Source organism: Microcaecilia unicolor, chromosome 11 (genome assembly GCF_901765095.1).
Source record: "Microcaecilia unicolor chromosome 11, aMicUni1.1, whole genome shotgun sequence".
In the NCBI taxonomy this organism is placed as follows: Eukaryota; Metazoa; Chordata; class Amphibia; order Gymnophiona; family Siphonopidae; genus Microcaecilia; species Microcaecilia unicolor.
Window position 1 is genome coordinate 2,243,901 of NC_044041.1, and position 20,794 is coordinate 2,264,694.

The 20,794-nt window shown below is 43.3% G+C and overlaps 1 protein-coding gene across 1 annotated transcript in view; it reads right to left on the reverse strand.

The window, feature by feature from the left end:
- Window positions 1–441: 441 nt before the first annotated feature.
- Window positions 442–20,794, reverse strand: part of LOC115479880 (leucine-zipper-like transcriptional regulator 1) — a 69,032-nt gene continuing 48,679 nt past the window's right edge. Inside the window, exons 12-17 of the mRNA XM_030218180.1 lie at window positions 16,408–16,503; window positions 8,612–8,783; window positions 8,342–8,511; window positions 7,861–8,017; window positions 5,184–5,310; window positions 442–637 (exon numbers count right to left, since the gene is read on the reverse strand). Coding sequence (XP_030074040.1) covers window positions 442–637; window positions 5,184–5,310; window positions 7,861–8,017; window positions 8,342–8,511; window positions 8,612–8,783; window positions 16,408–16,503 — 918 coding nt within the window. The remainder of the gene's footprint in view (window positions 638–5,183; window positions 5,311–7,860; window positions 8,018–8,341; window positions 8,512–8,611; window positions 8,784–16,407; window positions 16,504–20,794) is intronic.

Below are 20,794 nucleotides of genomic sequence, written 5' to 3' on the forward strand. Positions count from 1 at the left end.
AGCGAATGTATTTGAGGTTCCATGGATAATGTATCCTCTATCACAATTCCCAGAATCTTAATAAGCGATTTAAAGAATAAGAGGTTTCATTAATGATAACATTAGATTCCCTTATTTGATTTTGCTTCGTCCCCAACAGTACAAACAAAGTACCATCGGCGTAGCTAAATGGGTGAATATTACTCACAGGGCATATGCAACTCTGTGAATACACACCCAGCACATGGCTAGGTAAATGCAGCTTAGTGGGCAAACACTGTGCACAAGTTCCCATCAGAATTCCCCAGGCACATATTCACCACAAGGCTGTTCAGTTTAGACTAGCAAAATGAATGTCACTAATTCTACAGTAGCTGTGTTAGTTCTTCTTTCCCTCATGGTACTACAGTACAGGGCAGTTACCCCAAACTTATCAGAGAACTCAGGGGTGGAATCCACACATCAGGGTAAGGTATTTTCCATGGAAGAGTCAGCAACTGAAGGATACAGGGAGTCCTCAGGAGGCATGTTCACCTCTCCATAGTAGATGTAACGTAGCATGGACTCAAAGGCCTGTTTACTGGGTACCATCTCTCCAATAGAGATATTCACCTGGCCATCCTCTGGCATGAAAGATCGGAACATAGCTTCAAAATAACTGAAAAAAACCAAAGACACCACGATTAGACAATTTTAGAAACTGGGCCTGGTCACTGCTGGACTGCACTAAAGGTGGCAACATTTCAAAATGATTGAGGGCACCAATCGTACGATTGTTGCCTGCAGTGAGCCACAGGGCATCAGAGTCTGTTGGGGTTATTTATTTAATCCAACGTCCTTGTGGTCTGATTTATATTGGGCAGACATCTAGAAGCTTAAAAGTAAGACTTATCGAACATTGTTCTTGCTTACACTTAGGCAAAGTGGAAGCTCCCCTTGTGGCTCACTGCAGGCAACAGTGGCATGAGCTTATATTTTAAGATGCACTGTATTGGAACAACTCCAGCGATCAGCACGTAGAGGTGATTTTGGGAAATGTTTGTGACAACGTGACTAGAAATGGATTTTATTTTTTGATTCTGTTGAGCCGCGAGGGCTGAATATATGGATTGAATGGTCTGCGTTTTAGGTGGTGCGGTTTCTATGGGACTCTATGCTGATTGGCTATGAAGAGAGGAGTGGCTTATGTGTATCGTTTCAATAGAAGTTGGCATCCTGCAATCTTGTTCGCCATTTTGTGGCTGAGGAACAGGAGTTTTTTCCTTCTTAAGCAGCTAAAGCAAAACAGGGATTCCCTCTTGGGTCCTGGTGGACAAGCTATGTTTGAGAAAAGACCTTTGAGAATTGGTGATATATGAAGATAAGTACAAAGTTGGAGGTGAATAAGACATAGTTTTTGTTTTGCTTTTTCCTGCTTGCCGCTAATGCAGCTTTCACCCTTTTTGATGTTTGTATCAAAGTGGAGGTTTTTTTTTTAAGAACTATGATGGCTATGCATTTTTAGGTATAACTTGTCTGGGATGTTTTTACGTTTGGGGAGCGTGCCAGGTGCCCTTGACCTGGATTGGCCACTGTCGGTGACAGGATGCTGGGCTAGATGGACCTTTGGTCTTTCCCAGTATGGCACTACTTATGTACTTATAGAATTGCTTTAGTTCTTGCAATTGTGTGAGCTAAGGCTGAGACTTTGAGGTCTTTCCTCTCCACTTATTTTTTTTATAGTTATTTACAGTATTATTATTCTACATCAGTGACAGTGATACTGCATGGTATTTACACACAAATGTATTAATGAATCTCTAGATCCATCCCACATACCAAATCGTCCCTGCTTAGCCACCACAACAGTCTATATCTCATCTCACCACTACCCCTAGGATCATGTGGATTGAGAGAACAATATTTCCTGTGGCAGATGCATGCATGCCCTGGCTCATGGCACCACCTTGACTATGGCCACCATTGATCAGAAAACTTGCAGAAATTCCCTCTGTCGATTACAACTGTCTTTACTTGCGCCTGTAGCTTCTACACTCTCCCTTCCATAAGAAATACCCCATCGTAGTGTGTATCGAATCAGGCCTCCAAGTATTCCAAATTCTGCGATGGCACAAACTTGCTCTTGGAAATTCACCACCCAGCCTAACTCCTGCAACAATGCTACTATGTGGTCCACAAATTTGTCAAGGAGTGGATCCATACCACATTCAATGAATAGGTTTTGGACATCATTTTGCAGGGGTACAAACTGGAATTTTTCCGCCTGCTTGCAGATTCTTTTATATAGTCTTTTCATCATGCTAAAGCCAAAATAGTGGTAGTTCAATCAATTATACAGTCTCTTAGATCTAAGAGCCATAGTTCCTGATCCAAACACAGAACAGGGAACAGAAGATATTCCATTTACTCTGCTGGTCTCAAAAGAAAGAGGCAACTTTTCAGCCCATTCTTACACTGAGCAAGCTAACAAAACGCTCAAAGTACAAAGTACTTAATTTCAGAATGGAAACCTTGAGATCCTTAAGTACAGCGGGCTGAAAAGGAACATCATTAATGTCCTTGGACCTCAAAAAAGTCTATCTAATTGGCCTCATCATCAGCAATTCTGGGGCAGCACTTTCTTCAATTTGGCTACAGCTCCCAGGATGTTTTCCAAGGTAATGGTAGTTGTGGCTGCTTTTTGTCTTTGGAAAGGAATCAGAGTTCATCTCTACTTGGATGATTATGTAATTCATCCTAATTTGTAGCAGGAGGCCTTGTAAGTAACCAACAGAATAGTTTACTTGTTTCAGTAACTAGGGTGGGTAATCAATACTGACAACAGAAATCTCATTCTGGTACAGTCCATTGAATATTTGGGAGCAAAATTCAACACCATGGAGGGCAGGCTTCCTTCGCAAGGCAGAGAATGCTCAAGTTAGAGGCACGGGTATGTTGTATTTTTACCATGCAAGTGTCTTGGGCTTGGGACTATATGCAAGTACTGGGGTCAATGGCAGCAACCAAATTCTTTGGAATTGAGCAGATATGTATTCTCTTCGAAGGTCTCTGCTCAGTCACTGGTCTGCTCACTCACAAAGCTACTAGTGTTGATTCTCTTGGACGATGAAAGCCAGGAACAGCATTAATTGGTGGTTTCAATCACATAACCTGCTCAACTGGGTGTCCCTGGAACCTCCGGATTTAGCAGTGGTAACAATGGATACCAGTCTTTTCGGTTGGGGTGCCCACGAGGGCTGTGGAGTTGGTACACCAAACCTTCAACTCAGTCTCCTCTATTTTTCTATTGTCTGACTCAGCTCCCACTGATAGTAGGCTTTAAATTTTTTATTCTGGATCTAAAGTACTGGTAAATATTACTTTAGATTCGGAACAAAGTATAAAATGATAAATTTACCTTATATTATGATTTTTTTTTTTGAAGCTGAAGTCAGAATCAGTCCATTTTTTCTGACTCTTGGCTCTACCCAAAATTGCTTCCGACTTCAACTCCACATACCTGGTGCCCATTTTAGAGAGACTGTGGTTTCTAATCGTGTGGTTTCTTCTTTTCTACTGAAAGTATTCATTCCTTTTCACTTAAATCTGAGAAACTGATTTAAGTTTCTCAATCTTTCTTCCTTTAAGGAGGATGACTGTGGAGTTGACTAAGACTTTACTGCTGTTGGATATTCGCAGGGTGCCCATGAGTTGAAATCAGACACATTATTTGTCCTTTTTGCCAGTGTGAGAAAGGAACAGGCAGCTGCTAAATCTTCCATGGCCCACTGGCTAAAAGAAATTATTTCTTCTGCTTATGTTCAAGCAAGATATAGCTACCTTGTGGGCAGAATTGCATGCAGTGTCACCAGAAGATACTTATAAAGCGGCATCTTGATGGTTGAGTCATACCTAAAACATTATAGAATTGATGTGCCGCTAATGCTGATTTGGCTTTTGGAGCCAGTGCTGATGGCAGGGGTTGCCGAATCCCACAGGTTCTGGACTGGTCTGAGGAGGACGCTAAGGAAGGAGAAATTAGGTCTTACCTGCCAATTTTCTTTCCTTGAATCCTACCAGACCAATCTAGTATCCCTTCCCTTCCTTTGTTAATGCTGCAGGTTGTTTACAGTTTGTTTTCTTAATATGTATGTTTACAAAAAAAAAAAAAGACAAGCTAAAATGTGCTCAATAGATTTTAAGGTTATTAAAAAGGAACAATTTCTTTTACTATAAATAGGACATCTTTACCATTGCTTTATTATCAAAAATTCTGTAGAACTCAGGTTGCAGTGTACCCTTATAGGGAAGGGATCATGGCCTTTTGTCCTCTGTCTCCATCTGCTGGAGGGAAAGTCCATAGTCTGTTATTGAGATGGACATGGGGGAAGCCACTGCTTGCCCTGGGATTAGCAGCATGGAATGTTGTAATAATTGGGTTTCTGCCAGGTACTTCGAACTTGGATTGGCCACTGTTAGAAGCAGGATACTGGGCTAGATGGACCATTGGTCTGACCCAGTACGGTTATTCTTATGTTCTGGATTGGTCTGGTGGGACTCAAGGAAAGAAAATTAGCGGGTAAGACCTATTTTGTCCAGCTTGAACAAACTAGCTGGGATATTAAGGGAAAGGGAAAAATGAAGGAACTGAAGAAAGTATGGGAAAGGTATTGGAAATGGCTGCAAATGGTGCATGAGGGACTGAATGGCCTATGAACTGGGGAAATTGCTAGTGTGTTATGAAGTTAAGCTGTTTAAAATAGCAAATTTGGGAAGGGGGGGTTGTTAAAGGGTCAAAAACTTTACATACCACCTTTCTGTGGTACAACCAAAGCAGTTTACATTTTTATATTATGCAGGGTCCTTTCTCTGTCCTTAGTGGGCTTACAATGTAAGTACCTGGGGCAATGGAGGATTAAGTGACTTGCCTAGAGTCATAAGGAGCTGCAGTGGGAATCAAATCCCATTCCCCAGGTTTTCAACCAAGCGCCCTAACCACTAGGTTACTCCATTTGGGTCATCATGATGGAATTGATAATAGTTAAGGTAACAAACTAGAGGCATGGCTATGTTATGCGTCAGTCTGCATATGGGATATAATGTAACTCGTAAAACTAATAAAGATCTAAATTTTAAAAAAATCTAGAATAACTGGAGAGTGGAATATGACGAACAAATGTCTTTATTCAAGTCTGTAACTACATACATGTTAGAAAATTACGTACCTGGAGCGAGCAGCTAATATGGCCTTGTGAGCTGGCCAGGGACGGCCATCTAAAAGCAGAGTGATGTCACAGAACTCCTTCCCTACGCCTTCAAGGCATGCCTTCATGTCCTGCACAAGAGATGTACCTGAGGAACATACAAGAGAGGGAAAATGTCCCAATGCTACAAGCCAACACAACTGAGAAGATGAATAGTGTTCCTACATTATGAGCAGGTACAACGGAGTACAGGTTAAGTAAAAATGGAAGATCAAATTTAAACAGTGATGAAAATGAAGATGGTTAATGGCAGTGTGCTGATAAAGTGATACACAGCCCCCCCCCCCCCCCCCCCCCGGTTATCATCCAGCAAATTTACCCACAGAAGTCAGTGGTTTTAAAGCCACTGGCATCTGTGAGATGAATTAGTCTAGATATTCAATCCTGAGCCACGTCCAGGCACCAGCACTGAGTATCTGGGTTCTCAGTAGGCCAGAAGCTATGTGGGTGCTAGCCAATATTCAGGGCAATCCTAGCTGTCCAGCCTGCATGTCTTCCGGATCTGCTCTGACTGCCCATGGACCACCCAGGCACTAACCACAGAAGCTGGGCTCCTGCTCACTTAAATCCCTTTGAATATCTATAGGTTTTGCTCACTATTACTGATGTGACAACAGAATGCAATTTTTGTACGTGTGAATAGTGAGGGGAGATATCTTAGTTCAGTCCAGGATTGTTCTGGGAGTGGCAGAAACCTTCATGATTGATGAGTTTAATCACCAAAATGTGAGGGGTGGGAGTTTGAACTAGAGACCTGCACAGGAATGAGGTTTGCGGGAATCCCGCGGGGATGGAAGCAATTCCTGTGGGGTTCCCGTGGAAGTGTAAGCTGCATCTGCACCACCTCTCACCTACCAAGTACCAAGTTCTTTGAGTGCCATCTCCTCCTTGCTTTGAAAGCGCAAATGCAGAAAGTCTTTCATTAATTAGCCTCAGCTCTGACACCGACACAAGCATCAGAGGTCACCTGACCTACTGGCGCGTGCATGTGGTGACATCTCAGCACATAGTGCCAACAAATCAGAGACAAGTCTTACATGTGCACACCAAAACGTTCCAAGTTCCAGGTTCTATTCCTTCTTTGCGTGCAGTGCAGAACTCAGAGAGTCGATCAAAATTTTTTGTTTATTTTTTTAGGTACCATTAAATTCTTGCAGGGATGGGTAAGATTCCAGAGCGGATTGGGGGAGGGGAACGGGTTTGATTCCAGCGGGGATGGAGGTGGGAATGGGTTTGATTGCAGTGGGGATGGGGGCGGAACGGGTTTGGTTTTTTTTTTGTTACATTTGTACCCCGCGTTTTCCCACTCATGGCAGGCTCAATGCGGCTTACATGGGGCAATGGAGGGTTAAGTGACTTGCCCAGAGTCGCAAGGAGCTTCCTGTGCCTGAAGTGGGAATTGAACTCAGTTCCTCAGGACCAAAGTCCACCACCCTAACCACTGGGCCACTACTCCACTGTTGCTACTATTTGAGATTCTACATGGAATGTTGCTATTCCACTAGAATAGCCCTTGCAGAGAAGTCGGCCCTTGCAGATCACCAATGTGGCCGCGCAGGCTTCTGCTTCTGTGAGTCTGACGTCCTGCACGTACGTGCAGGACGTCAGACTCACAGAAACAGAAGCCTGCGCAGCCTTCTACATGGAATGTTGCTAGTGGAATAGCAACATTCCATGTAGAATCTCCAATAGTATCTATTTTATTTTTGTTACATTTGTACCCTGCGCTTTCCCACTCATGGCAGGCTCAATGCGGCTTACATGGGGCAATGGAGGGTTAAGTGACTTGCCCAGAGTCACAAGGAGCTGCCTGTGCCTGAAGTGGGAATTGAACTCAGTTCCTCAGGACCAAAGTCCACCACCCTAACCACTGGGCCACTCCTCCACTGTTGCTACTATTTGAGATTCTACATGGAATGTTGCTATTCCACTAGAATAGCCCTTGCAGAGAAGTCGGCCCTTGCAGATCACCAATGTGGCCGCGCAGGCTTCTGTTTCTGTGAGTCTGACGTCCTGCACGTACGTGCAGGACGTCAGACTCACAGAAACAGAAGCCTGCGCAGCCTTCTACATGGAATGTTGCTAGTGGAATAGCAACATTCCATGTAGAATCTCCAATAGTAGCAACATTCCATGTAGAATCTCCATAGTAGCAACATTCCATGTAGAATCTCCAATAGTAGCAACAGAATCTCCAATAGTAGCAACATTCCATGTAGAATCTCCAATAGTAGCAACATTCCGTGTAGAATCTCCAATAGTAGCAACATTCCGTGTAGAATCTCCAATAGTATCTATTTTATTTTTGTTACATTTGTACCCCGCGCTTTCCCACTCATGGCAGGCTCAATGCGGCTTACATGGGGCAATGGAGGGTTAAGTGACTTGCCCAGAGTCGCAAGGAGCTTCCTGTGCCTGAAGTGGGAATTGAACTCAGTTCCTCAGGACCAAAGTCCACCACCCTAACCACTAGGCCACTCCTCCACTGGGTTCAATTCCAGCGGGGATGGAGGGGGGAATGGGTTCGATTCCAGCAAGGACAGGTTAGATTTCTGTCCCCGTGCAACTCTCTAGTATGGTTAATTGGCGAAGCGAAGTGCAGAACTAGGCTACCTGATGATCACAAAGTCTATCATACCTATATCAACAGGTAGGTCAGAGGTCACTCGTGCCGGTGGCTGCTGCTTCCTGCGTACTATCTCCACAATCAGCGAAGATGACAGATGCTCAAACTCCTTCATCATGATTACCTGGTTGAAGTGAGACTCCTTCACTACGAAGTTCAGGCAGTGCTCCTGCAAAGGTCAACACAACCAGGTCAAACACAAACCGTAACAGAGCCAGGGGGAAGCAGCAGAACTGAGGTGCTCGGGCAAAGCTGTGTGTAGGGTTTCAGTACTTAAACAGCAGTGCAGGTCAGAACCAAGATTTGCGCTGTGTTTTTCTTAGTCTAAACAAAAAATTTAATTTCCACCCTGAATCTGTTCAAAATCCATAATTTCCTGCAAATTCTCACAAAGTAAGGAAGGCAAAGTTCACAGCATCCCATACTGCAGGCCTCCTCCTCCCCTCTGCTATACCCACTGATCTAAGTAATAACGTGACCTTGTCACATTTACCTTTAGCTCATCCAGCTGCAGTTTGCTGGCATTTTCACACACAATGAGAACGTTCTGTAAGTCAACCGAGGCTTCAATGTACTGCAAACACAGCTGCTCCAAGCGCGAGAGCTGGAAATGCAGCGCCAGCTTATACACGTCCATTATCAGAAGGACGTCCTGCACATGACCTGAGGGATGGGAGACACTAAGATGAGCAAGGTACAGAACCATTGCCACCACTACTGTTCCTTTCTACCAGCCACTGCCCTGCACATATTCCTTCCCTACCTTTCTGGGGGTACTTGATTTTGTCTGTGTACAGGAACTGCATGAGGACTTGGAAAGGCTGCAGCTCTGCATCACGGATTATCACCTCCAGCATGGGCTTTGGGCTTTCGCCGGCAGCGTCGGACTTCTGGGTAGCAGTCTGGCCGTCTTCCTCCATCTCCTGCTTCCATTTCTAAGCAAAGATAACAGAGTCAGAGAAAATGCCAGAACACACGTCTCTTGCTTGCTAAATGAGATGGGCCATAAGGTGAGTGGAGTTCACGCCAAGGACAGGGGTGTAGCTCTGGTACTCCCAGAGGGAATAGACAAAATGAGCAGGTGAGGAGTTGGTTAAGTGTTTAACAACCAAAAAGTGCAGAAGTCTAAGAGTGATGAGATCCGAATAAGCATTGCCTCAAACTGCTGGAAAGAGATGGTATCTGATATCAAGGCTACAAAATAATGAAACAAGACAGTGGCCAGAGCAAGAGGAACGGTAAGGTGAACAGGGACAGGCAGTGACAAGTTCTGACCCACAAGAAAGAACTGGACACAAGTTGCTCCCCCAGACCAGGCTCTTCTGAGGCAGACTCCCTCCCACTCTGGGGCCCTTTCAAAATTGTTGCTTGAGGGCCTCTAATTTAAACTTCTGCAGAGGGAAGAGGCACAACCAGTAACAAATAAAAGGCGATAATTGCCTCTGAGTAGTCCTTTAGTGAGACCTGATTTGAAAGAATGGAGATGGTCCAGAGAAAAACCTTCCAACGACAGCGAAAGGCCTGAAGTAATCTTGGCCCATTTCACCAGAGAGACAACTGTCCTCTGACATTTGTCTCGCAGGAATGGACTGATAGCCCATCACTGGGACAAGTGGGGGGCTGTAGCTCTCCGGGAGGTGAAGACCGTAGGACACCTGTTCCCCCGAAAGGATTGCTGCTTCTGCTGAAAGTGAGGCCTCTTATACAAGCCTGATTTACCCAGCCTGTAATGTTTTGCTTCTCAGAATTGGGACTGGGAGGAACGGAAGGAAGGTCTGTGGCTTGTCTTCTGGCAAATGTTGCCCTTTGGAATCTCTCAAGATCCTTCATGATTTTCTCTAAGTCCTCCCCAAAAAGGAAGCTTTGCAAGCCTTGATTTGGAGACTGCACCTGCAGCCCAAAGTCTAAGCCAAAACCACCACTAAGGAGATCTCTTTAGTGGATGCTCTGAGGAGATGATATAGCAAATCAGCCAAGTAGACCAAACCGGCCTCCAATGAGGGCAGTGACTGAATTAATTCCTCCACCGAGGAACCTTTCTGAACCCAACTTAAACCAGCGCAAGACAAATAGGAACCACAGACCGTGGCCTGCAAGAACAATGCTGAGACCTCAAAAGACATCTTAACTGAGGATTCCTGTCTTGCACATCCTTAAGGGCTATACCGGCCTCTACAGGCAGGGTAGCCTTCTTAGTAACTGCAGTGACTAGACAATCTACCACAGGGAGAGGATGTAGCCGAGCCATGAGCCATGGCAGGAGCAACCTGCAGCCCTGCCTCACAGGTGTCTCATTGAGCTAAAATAAGGACTTTCATTGCAGCATGGATACAGAAAGCCCTAGAAGGCCTCTTGGTCCCCAAAGTCATGGAGTGAGGGGTGTCCTCCGATGAAAGCGGCTCACGTAAAGAAATATTAAGGACTTCCAATGCCTCGGTAATCAGCAAAGGTAGTTCCTCCTTCCCGAACAGCCGGGCCGCAGTGGGATCCATCTCTCTCTTCAGGAGGAAGTTCCCGTCCTCCAACGGGTCAGAATGCGAGACACATGAGGCCCCTGACCTGTGATCTGACAATTGATACCTCACTGATCTCCTGCTGTACCTCCAAACACAACCGTTTAGACTGCTGGCCAGAAGGTACACCTGGGGGTGGGGGCAGAAGAAGAGCATCAAAAGCACAAATTTAGGAGAGAATGGAGTATCAGAGGAATCTGACCCCAAATCACCAAAAACAGCTCCCCTGAGATCCACTGCCAGGGAACCTGACGCCAGCTCAGTTAGCGAGGAATGCACTGGAACCTCAAAGAGGGTGAAGGGAAGCACCATGGAGCCCACCATAATGTCTCCGACCAGTCCTGTCAACCTCCCCAAGCTAGCCTGCGCCATTACCACTGAGAAGAGACGCGATTACATGCGCTGCAGCATTTCACCGTTTTTGGCAGGGGAAGCCAAAAGTAAAGAAATAAAGAACTCACAAGCTCCAGTGAAGTACGTGGGCAAAAACAGAGCAAGAAAAAAGAAAAGGTGCCTCAGAAATCCAGTCTCCATAGCCAATTAGAGCTGCCGCCTCCCATTTCAGCTTCCGTTTTGTATTTTTAAAGAGGCAGAAGATTTCTGGCAGAAAACGTGACAGAACCCCGGGAGCCAGCAGAAAGGAGACAGAAGGGGGGACCAGGTACCACCAGGTATACCCTGCAGCCCACGTGGAGTCTCTCAAACCCCAAAGTTCAACTGAATCTGAGGGACAGGGCAGAAGGCAGCATCAATCCAGAGCTGCACAAGTTATGGTAGAGAGAGAAGTAGGAATGAGGCTATATGGCATCTCTCTATCTCCACCTGCTGGTAGATGGGCCTGAACTGCAAGTCTCTCGATTCATCTGTGGGATGACATTCAAATGTAAGTTTGCAGCAGGTGTGAGAGCTGGCGCAGCCAGTCCTGGTGTGGAAATGCGAGATCATTTAGATTGCAGTGGGGGGGGGGGGGGCAACTTAAGAATAACATCAGGAAATACTTTTTCACAGAGTGGCTGGTAGATACCTGTAATGCCCTCCCCACAGGAGATGGTGGTGATGAAAACAGCAACAGAATTAAAAATTGCGTGGGATAAACACAAAGGAATCCTGTATAGAAGGTGTGGAACCAAACATAATTAGAGGCAACACCAGTAATTGAGAAGCAAAATCAGTCTGGGCAGACTTCTACAGTCTGTGCCCTAATCGTGGATGGGCTGGAGTGGGCTTTGATGACAGCTTCAGCACTTGGAGAATAAGGTTAATGCCAGGCAAAAGTCTGTGCCCTGAAAATGGCAAGGACAAATCAAGATCAAGTCTACGTATGTAGTGTCACATCATACCTGATACTATGAGTTTATCTTGTTGGGCAGACTGGATGGTTAGACAGGACAGCTAAGCAGAAGAGATGTAGAGGTTTATCACAAAACGCAATCCCTACTCCCCAGAACACCTGGCACAGCGCTGCCAGAATCCAAAGTAAATACCATCACTGTGTGCCTGAAAGCTATGAAAATCCAGATATTGTGTATCTGGATTTTCAGAAGGTGCTTGACAAAGTAACTCATGAAAGACTCCAGAGGAAATTGGAGAGTCAAGGGATAGGAGGTAGTGTTCTATTGTAGATTAAAAACTGGTTAAAAGATAGAAAACAGTGAGTAGGGTTAAACGTTCAGTATTCTCAATGGAGAAGGGTAGTTAGTGGGGTTCCCCAAGGGTCTGTGCTGGGACCGCTGCTTTTTAACATATTTATAAATGACCTAGAGATGGCAGTAACTAGTGAGGTAATTAAATTTGCTGACGACACAAAGTTATTCAAAGTCGTTAAATCACGGGAGGATTGTGAAAAATTACAAGAGGATGTTGCGAGACTAGGGGTCTAAATGGCAGGTGACATTTAATGTGATCAAGTGCAAAGTGATGTATGTGGGAAAGAGGAACCCGAACTATAGCTACATAATGCAAGGTTCCATGTTAGGAGTCATCGGCCAAAAAAGGGATCTTGGCATCATCGTTGATGATATGTTGAAACCCTTTGCTTAGTTTGCTGCGGCAGCTAAGAAAGCAAATAAAATGTTAGGAATTATTAGGAAAGGAATGGAAAACAAAACTGAGGATGTTATAATGCCTTTGTATCTCTCCATGGTGAGACCGCACTTCGAATATTGTGTTCAATTCTGGTCGCTGCATCTCAAAAAAGGTATAGTGGAATTAGAAAAGGTAGAGAATAGCGAAGAAAATGATAAAGGGGGGGGGGGACGACTTCCCTATGAGGAAAGGCTGAAGCATCTAGGGCTCTTCAGCTTGGAGAAAAGATGGCTGAGATAGAGGTCTATAAAATGATGAGTGGAGTGGAATGGGTAGATGTGAATCGTTTGTTTACTCTTTCCAAAAATACTAGGACCAGGGGGCATGCGATGAAGCTACAAAGTAGTAAATTTAACATGAATCAGAGAAAAGGTTTCTTCACTCAACGTATAATTAAACTCTGGAATTCATTGCCAGAGAATTGGTAAAGGAAATTAGCTTAGCGGGGTTTAAAAAAGGTCTGAACAGCTTCCTAAAACAAAAGTCCATAGACCATTTAGTAAATTGGACTTGGGGAAAATCCACTGGGATAAGCAGCATAAAATGTATTGAACTTTTTCAGGATCTTTTCAGGTATTTGTGACCTGGATTGGCCACTGTTGGTAACAGGATGCTGGGCTTGATGGACCTTTGGTCTGTCCCAGTGTGGCAGTACTTATGTACTTAGCACCAGCTTATGTAAGACTGGGTGACTCTCTCAGCACCTCCTTAGGACTAACAAAAATGCAGGGTCAAGTATTCGGGTTGCAAAAGGTCAAGGGAAAGGTACAGTTTAGAGGGTGAAGAACTTTTGAATATAAAAGAGGAATGAGACTTGAATGTGATTGTATATGATGATCTTTTTTGTTTTTTTGTTACATTTGTACCCCGCGCTTTCCCACTCATGGCAGGCTCAATGCGGCTTACATGGGGCAATGGAGGGTTAAGTGACTTGCCCAGAGTCACAAGGAGCTGCCTGTGCCTGAAGTGGGAATCAAAATCAGTTCCTCAGTTCCCCAGGACCAGAGTCCACCACCCTAACCACCAGGCCACTCCTTAGGGTGGCCAAACAGGTAGAAAAGGCGATAGAGAAAACCAGAAGGATGCTTGGGCACACAGGGAGAAGAATGGCCAGTAGGAAAAAGGAGGTGATGATGCCCCTGTATAAGACTCTGCTGAGATCTCATTTACAATATTGCGTACAATTCTGGAGACATACCTTCAAAACGATATAAACAAGACAGAGTCAGTCTAGAGGACTGGTCAGCTTTTATGCATACCTTCCCTGGGGAGTTCTTATCAACTGCAGGGATGAGCGATCCCCAGAGGATGTTCATTTTATGTTTTTTATATATACCTTAACTGACTTATTTATGCCATTTTACTTTATACGGGATCCCTTTTAAATAAAAGCTGTGTATTGCTCATTGTTAAAATGTTTGCTGCTTTTACTGTTGCGCTGTTTAAATTGATGTGACATTGACTTCTTTAGTTTCTTCATGAATATAAAGCCTTCATTTTTGAAATCTCTTTATGGAGTGTGTGATGTCTGAAAGCGTTTCATTATTTCCTTGTCTAAGAAAGAAGAAATATTTAATAACCATTATCCGTTATATGGAATAAATGCGAGAAATATTCCCTTGAACTGGCCATTTGGGGGAACATTTTGCGCTGATCATAGATTTGGTAGTATTCTTGAACAGAGAATTGGTGAAGATTTCAGACATAAATAAGGAAAATTATGCACTCCACTTTCTGATTCCTTTCTATTTAAAACAGGTTATCACAATAACCCCTGGAATGCCAACTATTGCTCTTTTTATCTCTCTGTCTTTCACTGCGAGTGAGTGTGAGACAAACTGGTGTAGATTATTTGTGTGCAACGGTCCTGGAATTCATGCTTTGTGTATTTAACTAACACCTTGCTTCAACTAACTCTTGCCACGTGGTGGTTTTGTCTTGAAGCGATATGCTTCTTCCTATTCTTTGATTGATTGAAAAGGGTTACTTAAACTCTATGTGAAGGTCAATCAAGGGTGGCTGCACTTTTGAAAGTTTTTTTCTTCAATTTATCTTTTTCAAGGAACCTTTTTCTTGCATTGCCATCTGAATATGCCTTGCTGCAATTCAGATGTATAATATTTTGTTTTATTTTTATTTTTTTTTTATCCTATTTTTATCTTACACCCTTCAGGGTGCTTTTCTAAAATTTCAAATCTTATTCCCATTACCACGGCTTCCTGTCTATCCGGATCTAAGTGAATCTTGGGCCATTTATGTTCCCACATATATATTATTAAAATCTACCCAAATTAGTTTGGGGAGTGAGTGTCACTTGTGTGTGGATTATTTGGTAGAGCAAATGATAGATAAACAGTAGAAATAAAGACAAAGATAGTTTTCAGAAATAGGATTTTGTTTATTCTTACCAAAATAAAGTCTTCTATTCAATACATTCATCAGACAGGTTCTGGGTTCAATTGCACAGAGCTTCTGCCCTCCGAGAAGAGTTGGGGACCGTTCCAATGATCTGCCAAAATCTCATCTCTTTTATAGGCGCAGATCTCAATACAAGTCAATGGCAAGACCCTGTTTTTTTTCTCAATATTGCCCAACCTCTGAATCATTTCCGGCAGGTGTCCATCTGTACCCTCACTTTTCCGTTCTAACTATTGCAAGTTATTGTGCAATTTCCCTTTTTGTCAACATCTCCCTAGATACGGACATCCAAACATCCAAACATGGCTATTGTGTAATTTCCTTTTTTGTAAACACTTTGTTCTTATGAAGATATCTAAATATAGATATATCAATTTCATAACATCTTGTGATCTGGGTGCCAACTTATTAAAGACAGACTCCGTGTTATGAACCAAACTTCTTATCATTTCTGTCTTTAATTTCTACATCATGTGTGTTACACTCAATTTGGAAGTTGCACCAGGTTTCATTAGAACTCACCAAGCAGTCCTTGCTCTTGCAGGCTCTCTGCTATAAGGCCATCATCTTGTTATCAGGCCTAGTCAGTGCTTTTCAGCTGTTTAAAGCTATGTAGCTTGGCCCACCACTATTCCAGTGGATAGGTCTTAAGCTAGAACACATATTAACTTGCAGGAAAAGCAAGTCCTTGCTCAGCCAGTCATAGATTTTTAAACCTAGCTGGTATTTTTACAGCCTGAGTCCTAAAATCTGGCCTTCCACCCTTCCGGTGGGCATCCAGTGAGGGCCTCTTGCTGTTCTATAATTATACAAGATCTCAGTAAGTATTCTTTGAAAGAAAGGCAAGAGGGAGGAAATACAATAAGACACATTTAAATACCTATGTGGCATAAATGCAGGTGAGTCTCTTTCAACTGAAAGGAAGCTGTGGAACAAGGAGGCATAGGATGAAGGTGAAAGGGGACAGACTCAGAAGTAACCTGAGGAAATACTTCTTCAAGGGAAGGGTGATGAATTCATGGAACAGCCTCCCAGTGGAAGTGGTGGAGATGAAAACAGTATCTGAATTTTAGAAAGCTTGAGACAAGTACACAGGATCTCTAAGGGAGTGAAAGGGAGAGTACATGGCATGGATGGTCAGACTGGATAGGTCATATGATCTTCAGTTCTCTCTGTCGCTATATTTCTCTGTCTATTACAAATAGCACAGCATGGGATCAGAACAGGCTTCCTTAGGGATACATCAATTCAAAGGTCAACTATTTTAGAAAGAAAAAGAGGAAGTATAGATGACAATGGCCTAGAGGTCTCTCTGGAGCCCCTTAAAGCTCAATTCATAAGCCTGATATGCAGAACTATCCTCTAACCTCATATACTGGGGTTTCTGCCAGGTACTTGTGACCTGGCTTGGCCACTGTTCAGAAAACTGGGCTAGATGGACCATTGGTCTGACCCACTATGGCTACTCTTATGCAGACAGGGCTACCAGCTTATGACTTGGCCCCAAGGATACATTTTGTTTATTTATTTATTGACTACTTACCTGCCGGAGTCTCTCTCTTGCCTGAATGATCTTCTTTCGGAGCCAGTCACAACGAGCTGTGACCAGAGCAATGTGGCCTTGAACTCGCTTTTCCTTCTATGCAGAAAGCAAGAAATCACAGTCACTGTACACGAGGGAGCAAGCAGCAAGAGTCAGTATCATTTCACTGCATAATAAAGACAGAGGGGACAACAATCACCAATATCAATGAACAGCAAGCTAATTGATGGGTGTGTGCATACATCCACCTGGTTTCTTTCACCTACCCCAGCAATGCAGCCGTGCTGTAACAGCCCCTGACATAGGTACGTCTTTCAAAGATGTGCATACAGAACTGAGCAAGGATTTGTGGCTGGGGATCACAGGTAAGTTTGTGCCACACTCTGGTCACATAGGGGTAGTCATAACAGGTAGCCTACAAAGATTCCCCAAAATGCATCTGTCACTGGCATAGCCTTCCACCCGCCTGCTGGGTCCCACTCGCAAGTTATTTCCCCGGTGATTTATAAGGACACTGGAGCCACAATCCCAGGGGTCCCACAGTTCCCAGAAAGCACTCACAGTCAAAAACACAAACCACCAGGATTCTTAGTAGGTCCAGGACAGAAGAGTCAATGAACTAATAAGGTTTATTGTCATGAAAGTGAACAGCGAAGAGTAAGATCAACAGTAAGATCAACCAATGTGAATATACACAACTCCTCCACATATATTCAGAACTGTCTTATAATATCTGCTTGTTATACTACTATCATGTTTTATCATTATCATGTTCCCAAGATCCTTCTGTATCACTAATTGTCCATCTTCTAATATATGTCCACCATTCATGATGTATTGTAAGCCACATTGAGCCTGCAAAGAGGTGGGAAAATGTGGGATACAAATGCAATAAAATAAATAAATAAATAAGAGGGAAAATGGTGAAAATATAGCAACAATAACAGGTAAATCAAACAGGTATCAATATTAAAACTAACTAAACATTTGTTTACTACCTGAGAAGTACCTGGGGAGTTTAGGAAATATAGCTGCTCACAGGTTATAAAATATAACTGCCCACAGGGCCTCAGTGATCTTTCTCTCTCCTCTCCCTATCTGAGACTAAAGATTACCTCAGAGCTTAGGCGGGGGGAAAAACTGTCACTTCTGTAATAGCTTTTCAAAAAAAGACAGTCACCATCGGCTGGCCAAACAAGGGAAATGCACTTCATGAAATAATTAATACAGTTCACAGGCTTGAAAACCCACTCTTTCGCCACAGCATCTATTTACAAAGGCAACAAACATGCATCAAACTACACCCAGCAGTGTAGAAATGCTGTCACACCAAGTTACACCTGCTCTAAGGAAGGCACACATATATGCATGTACTCTGAGCATATACACCGTGTATCAAAATAATGGGACCCTTTTTATGTTTTTTTGACATAACAAATAAACAGCTAGTTGTACAATAATAAAACCTGGCTCAGAAACAGGCCCATGACAGAGCTACAAAATGATCATGCAACAAATTAAGGTACTTTGAAACATTTCATGAACAAATGAAAATGATAAATATCAATGCTAAAAACGTTATTTCAAAATCAGTTTCCAAACAAAAATTTGCCAAATGTAAGTTACTTGCGCTGATAGTTTGAAGCACACGTTTGAAATGTCTTTGCATGGAGTGATTTAATACCAGATCTTCAATTTGGTAAATGACATTAGGGAAGCATGCTCTTTGGGGACGACAACTAACAGGGAAGTTTTTGAAATCACTGGTAATATCGATTCAGTGAATAAGTTTTCTCAGTCCATCAAATGACCATTATTTTTCAGGAAACATTTTAAGGAACTTTTTTACTCCATGTTTTGTCTCAGAAATTGTATTTCCCTTACTCACAGATCTAACCTCATATGCTGACTCAGGGATGGTTGAGGGAAGACCCTGATGTTGATCATTTGGAAAACTTGTGGTTAGCCTTGGGGAAATTAAGAAGACCATTATCTATTATTTATAGATATTTAAGGGGTAGAGAGCTTAAGAGCTTTAAGTTTGAGGGAACAGGGTTTGGGTGAGGAACTGACTATGGGAGCGTGGAAAACTACTTCTACGGAAATACACAAGGCTTCTATATCTGTTTTGATTAAAGAAAATGCTTATAAAGTTGTAACCTCAGATCAACTTAGCAATTGTACCCAGCAAGTGTGAATGACTTATGTTGGTGACGTGGTTTACAGAGTGACAATTCGACCATATTTGGTGGACCTATGAGAAAATACAGGAGTTTTGGGAGGTTGTGGTTTGACGCACGTTTACACCCATGTTTTAGTGCCCCAAATAGCAGCTACTGGGAATAGGGATTGCACGAGGACAAAAACATCACGGGTTGCGTAGAATGTGTCTCTCCTAGTTGCCCATTGAAAGAAAGCGATTGGACCAGCTTTACAAGACTGAATATCACAAATAAAGATTGTAACTGAAATGGAGACTTATTGATAAGCAAAAGGGTTGTTAGGACTCTCAAGTTGTTGAATGGGCATGACTGAATATTCTGATTCGGGGGGGGGGGGGAGGGCAGGATATAGGGGAGATTGTTTAGAGGGGGTCGAGCACATACTAGATGGAAGGATGGGGGTTGGGTGTTCTTTCTGAGAAGTTTAATTGTAAGGTGTTAATGGGCTTCTCACTGTTCACAATATTTATCATTGTTCCAAAAGTTTTGCATTCCATTTCCTCTACTTAATAAACATTTATTGACACAAAAAAAAGCAAAATGCTTCAGCTTAACTAAACTAAAATAGCAAATGACTCCAAGACACTGTAAAAGCCAGGATTCAATTTGAGTTTGACCCAGAGGGCTTCTTTAGGGAAAGCAACGCTTAAGAAGCAATGGCCATGGCATATAGATAGCTGGGTGGCTGGTGGACGTGAGGATCGCCTGGTGACTTGCCTGCCTGGTGCGAAGGTGGCGGACCTCACGCGTCACCTAGATAGGATTTTATATAGTGCTGGGGAGGAGACGGCTGTCTTGGTACATGTGGGTACTAATGACATAGGAAAATGTGGGAGAGAGGTTCTGGAAGCAAAATTTAGGCTCTTAGGTAGAAAGCTGAAATCCATATCCTCCAGGGTAGCATTTTCTGAAATGCTACCTGTGCCACGCGCAGGGCCCAAGAGACAGGCAGAGCTCCAGAGTCTCAATGCGTGGATGAGACGATGGTGCAGGGAGGAGGGCTTTAGATTTGTTAGGAACTGGGCAACATTCTGGGGAAGGGGGAGCCTATTCCGAAAGGATGGGCTCCATCTTAACCAGAGTGGGACCAGGCTGCTGGCATCGGCGTTTAAGAAGGAGATAGAGCAGCTTTTAAACTAGAAATGGGGGGAAGGCCGACAGTCGCTCAAAAGAGCATGGTTCGGGATAAGGTATCTTTCAAAGATATCACCATAACAGGGAAGATAGAGTATCCTGATAGTGAGGTTGCAAAAGAGATTGTAGTAGATCGGGTATCTTTAAATAACAATAAAAATCAGACAAAAGATTGCCAATTAATACTGTCAAGTACTAAGCATGATGTACTTAGGAACAACAAACATAGTTTGAAATGTCTATATGCGAATGCCAGGAGCCTAAGAAATAAGATGGGGGAGTTGGAATATATTGCACTAAATGAAAAATTAGATATAATAGGCATCTCTGAGACCTGGTGGAAGGAGGATAACCAGTGGGACACTGTCATACCGGGGTACAAATTATATCGTAGTGATAGGGTGAATCGGATTGGTGGAGGGGTAGCATTGTATATTAACGAGAGCCTTGAATCAAATAGATTAAAAATTCTGCAGGAAACAAAACACTCCTTGGAATCACTGTGGATTGAAATTCCATGTGCAAAGGGGAAAAGGATAGTGATAGGAGTGTACTACCGTCCGCCTGGCCAGGACGAACAGACGGATGCGGAAATGTTAAAGGAAATCAGGGACGCAAACAAACTGGGCAACACAATAATAATGGGGGATTTCAATTACCCGCATATAGACTGGGTTAATGTAACATCTGTACACGCAAGGGACATAAGATTTCTTGATGAAATCAAGGACAGCTTCATGGAACAGCTAGTTCAGGAGCCGACAAGAGAAGGAAAAATACTAGACTTAGTCCTTAGTGGTGCTCATGATCTAGTGCAGGGGGTAACGATACGAGGGCCGCTTGATAACAGTGATCATAATATGATCGGTTTTGATATTGGCATTGAAGGAAGTGAAACTAGGAAATCAAGTACGCTAGCGTTTAACTATAGAAAAGGTGATTACGACAAAATGAGAAAAATGGTGAAAAAAAGACTGAAAGGAGCAGCTCGCAGAGTAAAAAACTTGCATCAGGCGTGGATGCTGTTTAAA